A 7,994-nucleotide genomic window follows, 5' to 3' on the forward strand; every position below is an offset into this window, starting at 1 on the left:
TCCGCAGTCTATGGGACCCTTCATCCGCTGTCAAGTCAAGCTCTAAAGAAGCCCTAAACGCAGGTCTGTCAATCACCTTCCATCCGCTGTCAAGGAGCCCTAGCCGCAGTCAAGGTAAGGCTTATACTCACAGCTAGCCGCAGTAAAGGGAAGGCTTCTTACGCTGTATGTAGGAGGCTCTACCGAGATCTAGGAGGAAGCCCTAATCCGCATTTATTAAGGATCCTAATATGTTGTTATACATGGTTCAGATGAAGCCCTAAAATGTTGTTAATGGCTAAAGTAGTCCTAAAAGAAGCACTCATTGACAACTATGTTCATAGCAAATAAGGAAATATCTTATCACATCATTAATACATGTTTGCTGTAGGTAACTATGTGATGAAGGGAGCTGGTATAATCATGCCCTAAGGACTGTTTAATAAGCCACAACGTTACTGTAAAGGAAAGTGTTAAAGTATGCTCCTTGGTGTTTGATTATTTACTTTAGCATTGTTATGTGCTAGGCCATAGGCCATAGCATCATAGCAAGGGTTTATTAAGAGCTGATCCTTTGAGATCAGTGCCCTCATCAGTTCAGGTACATATCACATAGCAAGGGAGTTTAGGGCTGCATATTATGCCCTAATTGGAATTTCAGGAGCAACTTGTCATCAGTAGATTGATGCAGCATGATGGGATGCAGCATAGTGGTGATGAAGTGCAGCACAGTGATGAAGTGCAGCATAGTGATGATGAGTGCATCACAGTGATGAAGTACAACATAGTGATGAAGTGCAACATAGTGATGATGAGTGCAACACAGTGATGAAGTGCAGCATAGTGATGATGAGTGCAGCATAGTGATGATGAGTGCAACACAGTGATGAAGTGCAACATAGTGATGATGGATGCAGTATGGTGATGGAATCACCTTGGAGAATCCGTTGAAGAATGAGAACTAATAAGTGTACCTTCACCTGAGTTCAGATCTGCAGTCCTTGTCATTAGAACTATTGTGTCATCGTCATGGTGAAGATCTCTGCCCTTTTCTTGTCAAGTCAAAGTGTTGACTTCTGATGTATATGTACTATCTCTCTCTCTCTGCTGAACTATTGAAGAATATAAGAAGAATTGATCAAGGGTTTCCCCACATTGGGGTTTGTCCTTGGCTAGCGCCACATCTTGTGTCCTCTTGTCTTGGCTTGTTTTCTACGATTTATGTTTATGTTCTATTTGCGTTTTACTATCATGCTAAATGTGATTGCTAATCTGGAATTGATATTGAGCTAATATGGAAAATTGAAGTAAATTTGCTCTAAGCATAGAACATACCTAAAATTTAATAGTCTGCCGCTTAGCTCCCAGGCTGCCCCACGAAAATTCCTCAGTGCTGCCTCTTCGGCCCAGCGTCAGCTCTGCTGTGCTGTGTGTTGCCTGCGTCAACCTCTGCTGCCTCTGCTTCAGCCTCTTGGCCCTCTGCGTCAGCCTCTTGGCCCTTTGCGTCACCTGCGTTGGCCTCCTCAACCTCTGCGTCAGTCCTGGTTGCCTCTGCGTCAGCCTTCCAAGGCTCTACGCTGTCTCTTCGACACTTTCTCTGCCTCTCTGATATGTATTCTCGACCTTTTGCCGAATTTCCACTCGTTGCAACAGATCACTAACTCGATTTCTTAGCAAACCCTGCCCCAGACAATCGAATTCTTGATCAACTTGGTGTATCTCCAACCGACCCTCAAGCCTCCTCCTATACTTTTCCCGTTGACGATTCAACGGCCGAGATTAAGTCCCTAATCAATGACTAAGATTAGATTTGGCTTGATCCTCGTTATTTAGAACTCTCTCCCATATTATATTAATACACATTAATATTTTAATTTTCCTAAGTTTAAACTTAGGTTCTCATTAAAAATATTAATTATTTTAATATCTCTCCATTCCGGTGGAATTTCCCTAAACGATTTCCGGGTCTTGGAGATCTCATGTGCCTTAGCCTCTCCACCAATTTTCAGCCTCTCCACCAATTTTCATGGCTAGGGCACATCCGATGCTACCAAAAATCAACATAATGGTGGCAATTTAATTTTTTTTCTTTCATCGTATACACTTTTTCCATAACAGTCCTATTAAGAAATTTCTTTATGGAATAAGGGCATTCATTGAATTAGGGTTTTTCATGCATGGATTTAGGATTTCAGTGGATGTTCTTCAAGGTCTTGCAAGGGTTTCTTAGGATGTTCTTAGGGCATCTTGTAGTAAGGATTTTAAGCACCAACTAAAGCACTTATGTGCATTAGTAGGGAATATATGATTAGGGGCTTAGGCTTAGCAAGGTTGGGTTCCAACATATTAGGACAAGGGCATTATGCATTTAGGGTTAGGATTTTTCTTCTAGAGTTTGCTTCAACACAACTAGGTTTAGGGTTATCCAAGGCATGCTTCAACCAGGGATGCCATCCAATTAATGCTAGGACATCATTGGTTTTTTTCTAGAGTTTGCTTCGACACAACTTAGGTTTCTTCATAGTGTTAGGGGTTTTCCATCTTCAACAATGTACTCAAGTTGCCGTCTTATTGACATCAATGACAACTTTATCCAACAATGTCATCCCGACGTTTTCCAATGTTGTGCAAGGAGTTAACCTCCCAGGGGACAGACTCCGGGAATTGAATCTTTCTGTCAAATGTTGTTCTGTCAGCTGCTGTCCCCCGAAGCTTTTTAACTATGCAAAAACCCCTTTACCTCTAGAAGGAGTCAACACTGCTTCGCTGCCCCTTGTTAGTCTCGCACCAAATAAGAAACTTCCACTTCATTCCGACGCTTTACACATTGATTGGCTTCCACTTCAGCACGACGTCTAGTCATCTTGGTTGCACCTTCACATGCTATTCATTTGTTCTTTCGGGGAAGACCCTCTGAGGCACATCACCTCGACGTTGTCTCTCGATGTGATTGTTTCGACAGAACTTTAAGTTCTCTTCCCAACCTTTGTTAGTTGACGCACTCTCATCAAAGATTAATGCCCTTTTTTTGGTCCTCGGCCCTTTATACTTTGATCTCGACCGTTTGTCTGCAAGTTTCCATTTTTCCTTATACTCTATGCTCAACTTCTGCTATAGGGTTACATGATAATTAATATATATTCACGCTTCTCTGATCCTTCACTATCTCCAAATCCCATGCTTTTGCTAAGTCTCTGATCTACTCTGAAAAAGGCTCTACAACGAGGTTATCACTTCTGTAATCTCTCTGCAGTAGGCTTGCGCTCCTCTTTGGTTCTTATTTAACTCTAGATCATTGATCACTCTGTGGTTCAATGATCAACAACTTTGATCATTCCAATTGTAAAAGGAATGGTTCATCCCCATTTCGAAAGGGTTATGACCTCCTTTGTATTGATTCTAACTCGCCTTCCGAAATGCTCTCCCTCCTAAGCTTATTGTAACAGACTTGCAATATTCACCTTAATAATAAAAATAATATTTCACATAATACTAGACAAAGGCTTGGCATGCACAGATTCCAAACACTCAAATAGAATGGTTTCTTTACATATATAATTTTACAAAAGGCTCTCTCCTGGCCTGATTTACATTAATTCAGCCCCTTTGGCCTACTTGGCCCATTTAGTTTCACTCTTCCCCTCTCAACTCTCTCCACACTTCTACATACATATTACATGCTTTTTGTTACATAATTATACAAAAGGATTCTAATAGTTCAGATCCATTAATTACTCAACAAATCCCTATTTCGAGATCCTCTAGATCCACCTATTTCTCAAAAAATCTAATTAACTCTCTCAAATATTCTCAAGATCTCTCTTAAAGAGTAGATCTGATTATAATATTCTTCATTCTCATCACTTATGTACAATTCTTCTAAAAACATAGGAAAATGCATTTAAATTAAATAATTTCACTCAATTAGGGAACTGACTCTCTTGGTAAATGAAACCCCTAGGTCTAGTCAAAAAGAGTTTTGACTCGGAGGTTAGATGCTCCTGCATTACCTAGACTTGGGAGTTCACTTTTAATTAATTAATAAAGTGAATGTCTTTTTATAAAGTGAGTTTAATTTAATAAAGTGCCTAAGTTTGGGTACTAGTGATTTAAGTTGAATTTTGGACCATTGATCTCAACTCAAGATTAGATTTAATCTTGACCATTGAGATTAGGGATTTGGCCCAACTCAAAATTATAAAAGGAAGCCAAGTGATCTAGGGCAAATTTTCGAGTGCTGGAAATTCAGGTTTGCCTGGTTTCGTTTGTATTTTTTTTTGAGCCATTTTCCCAGTATGGGAGCTCTTGTAAGTTTGGATTTCATTTGACTGATGAACTGATGTTGAAGAGCAGAAAAATTGTGCATGCACAAGATTTGTCTTTTTCCTGCTTTTTCTTGCTTTTCTAAGTTTTTTCACTGCTTTATTTGGTTAAATAATTCCAGTAGTGTAAATCTAGATCTGATCTATTTATCTAGGCACTGATTTTCAGAAATCAACATAAGGCTTACATCCAAAGTTACATCACATAAACTGCCAACTTGCCACTAGTCAATATTACACATCCTAACAAATAAGAACATGCTTTGTATGGCATTGGATTTGAGGAGGCTATATTAATGAACAGACAAGAGTTACAGCTTTGGCTTACCTTCAGTTTAGCAGAATGAGACAAAATTGCCACCTATCAACAAATTTTATAGGAAACTTGAATCATTCTATCATTCTAGTATTTGGGTGTGAACTCCTTTTAGTATAGAACCTCTCCACTTGTGGAAATTTTTTAGCAACCCTGCATCGTTGATGCAAAAACAGTGAGCAAGCAAGGCCTTGGAGAAGTATTTGTGTTGGCAAAATAGAGCCAAAAGAGAAACAATTATATGCCGTTATTTAATGTGTGAATTGCCATATTCCTTTGTCACTTTTGCTCTTCAAGCCAGCTCTCCTCCAGCTCAACGAGGGCTTCCCTAGATTAATATTGCTGGGATTTGAAGCTATGAGTTCCAAGGTGATATGAAGAGTAACTCTAGCAAAATGGCTTTGGTAAACTTTCAATATATGGTTTGACAGAAGGACCATATATTAGTGCTTTATCTCATTACTATCATTTTGGGGCATATGGGGTCAACTAGGGACTCCCTTGGGGGAAGGTAAGTGGATCTAGGGCTTTCCACTACTAACTCTAGAAGATCCACCTAGTATTTTACAGAATCCTAGAAGTTTAGGGGAAGATTCCCTGCTAGAATTTCTCCTAGGGTTTTCAAGAAGGGATTCATCCATGAAGAAACAAAATGAATGCACCCTCTCCACTAGAAAAACACAATTACACTTAATAATTATCCATACATAAATCCAACTAGATTAGAGAGACCACTTATTAAATCAAAGATCATCCATAAACTCTAGCCATGAAAATCCATGAAAGAAGAAAGAAGCAAAATCATTCACAAAACCTTTTAGAAAATAGATCAGTAGAATTTTCAAAACTACCCAAGGGATTTATCCCCTAGTCCAACCATGGCGAAATGATGAGGAGGTGCATATCTATTTATAGGGAGATGCTCAACTTTCTTGTACATTAAAGTAATAATTTCTTAAGTAAATGCTCCTAATTTAGCCTATGGAAGGGAAAAGGGCCCTCTACTCTAATTAATTAATTTTAAAATACAAAGTAGGGGCTTCTCAAGTCACATGGACAATGATCTAAAGTAGATGCTCCACTCTTAAAGATGGACAACCCCAAGCATGAGGGAAAGAAGGGATTCCATGCACACTCGAGCCTCCAAAAGTCCTTCAAAGCTGCAGTGCCAGCCTTTTAAAGCCCCACCAAGCGATGCTCCGTCCCCTCAAGGTTTAACAGCTCCTTCCAAAGTGGGTGCTACTTAAATTTACAAGAATTAATACTTACATAGGTTGCTCCAATCAAAGTTTGTTTCAAGTTGGCCCAAACCTGATGAAGATTGTTACACTCGTATACATTTACATCACCAACACTTACTATATTAGCCAACCGATCATCTTTCCAAGATTAGAGCGCTTCTTCCACAGCTTGGACAGACTTTAAGACAATGGTAATGCATTTAGATCGAGTATTCTTCATTGTGGCAAAGCTTTGCCTTGATAACTAAGTGCTTCCTTTCTAACTACTGTTGTATGAATAGACGGGTTGCATATCTCACCAGCAAACCACTAGAATAAGCTCACATGGAAAAAATTGGTCGCAAGGCAAAAAAGATCTCCTTATTGACTTCTATGTCATGACACAGCTGTCCTAGAAAGTCATGAAAGAAAGCCAGGACTGCATAGATCAGTCCTTGAGTCACGGGTAGAATCATGCTGGAGAAAAGATGCATAGATCCACTGCCCTATTCCCTTCAATCTGTTATGCCGTTGTTAACAGAACAACGCATAGTTTACTAGGTGAGTGAAGAGGGCATTTTAGAGTTAATTCCCTTGATTCCGTAAAAAACGGTTAAACGTTTTTAAGAGGATTTCAGAATATATGGCTTTACTATGCATACAATATTGTGCAATTATTTCTACAGGAAATCATTTCTTGTACGGCATGCAATTTTTAATGTACAAACAGGGAAAAGACTTCGTTATTCCATTGATCGTTTGAGAGTTGTTGGCTTCCATATCGTGTACTGCTTTCAAACTTTGGAGATCCTGGACTCAAGTGATTGATATTTTGGTAAATACAACCTACTCGAAATAACAATACAGATGGTTAATAAGCTACAAATGTTGAACTATCAGATTAAATGAAGTCTGGTAATTATGGTTTTTCATTCTATATAATGTTTACTAATCTATCCAGTAAATTTTGAAAACAGTTAAATATTTCTATTTTGAACTTTTTAAACTGTGACACACTCGATTGGCTCAGATTGAATGTTCTTTTACATAAGAATTGGGCAGTAGCAGTATGCAGTTTCCAAACTAGCTTTACATGGCTGTATATACACTGCGCATAATAGTAGTTAATGCCAATGATGACTTGCTTTGCACTAAGGAGTTTCTTTTGCTATGATAGGCCTATACTAAGATGATTGCTGAGCGACGGAAGAAAGTGAAGAGTGGTCTGGAAGACACTTACGGTGTAAGAAAAATTGAATGAGAACAATTTAAGCTCATGGAGAAGCATATTATGTACATCATGTATTTATTGAAACTTGCAGTCATTGGTACAATATTTTGATTACTGAACTCCAAGTGGCTTTTCTCTTTGTGAACCCAGAGCTTATATTATATCCGCATGTTGGATCTTACATCTTGAAAAGGAAGCTACAGAAAAAGAGTTGCCTAGACAATGATGTCACCTAAGAAATCCGAAATATCCGAATATTTTCTTAAGTCCATTTTCAGTTTGGATGATTTATCAATCATTTTGAAGTGCAGCCGACGGCTTAGTCTGAAAACTTCTGAAGGGGACAATTCCCATTTCTGAAATTTCAACAGTCAAAATAAGTTCAGTCTTCCAATTTATCAGCGATCATGTATTGTTGATAATTCCAATGGTATGAACTAAAAACGTAAAGCAAATACTCAATTCAAACACACAATATACCAACCAACCTGATCGCATGAGAAATAGCATTTAATTTTCAGAAAATATTTCTTCCCTTGTTCAATTTAAATTGTGGACAGCGTTTTAATCGGACTGAGATGCTCCTATCAATTATAGCTAGAGAAAATTAAAAAACTGAGATGCTCTTATCAATTATAGCCGGAGAAAATTAAAAAACTGAGATGCTCCTATTAATTATAGCTGGATAAAATTAAAAAACAAGCTTAAATATATCTTAATACCTGATGTACCAAGTTTCAGAGATCAAATTTCTTGAAAATCGGACTGAGATACTCCTATCAATTATAGCTGGAAAAAATTAAAAAACTGAGATGCTCCTATCAATTATAGCTGGAGAAAATTAGAAAATTGAGATGCTTCTATCAATTAGAGTTAAAAAAACCAGTCTAAATATATCTTAATACTGGTAAATAGTGTAAATCTTT

The 7,994-nt window shown here is 38.1% G+C and overlaps 1 protein-coding gene across 1 annotated transcript in view; it reads left to right on the forward strand.

Moving 5' to 3' along the window:
- Positions 1-7,334, forward strand: part of LOC149150983 (spindle pole body-associated protein) — a 139,742-nt gene extending 132,408 nt beyond the window's left edge. Inside the window, exon 3 of the mRNA XM_089440894.1 lies at positions 7,015-7,334. Coding sequence (XP_089297020.1) covers positions 7,015-7,098 — 84 coding nt within the window. The 3' untranslated portion in view covers positions 7,099-7,334. The remainder of the gene's footprint in view (positions 1-7,014) is intronic.
- Positions 7,335-7,994: the final 660 nt, after the last annotated feature.

This window comes from Pinus tabuliformis, chromosome 9, assembly GCF_031772625.1.
Source record: "Pinus tabuliformis cultivar Carrire ecotype Pingquan chromosome 9, CPIR1, whole genome shotgun sequence".
Classification (NCBI taxonomy): Eukaryota; Viridiplantae; Streptophyta; class Pinopsida; order Pinales; family Pinaceae; genus Pinus; species Pinus tabuliformis.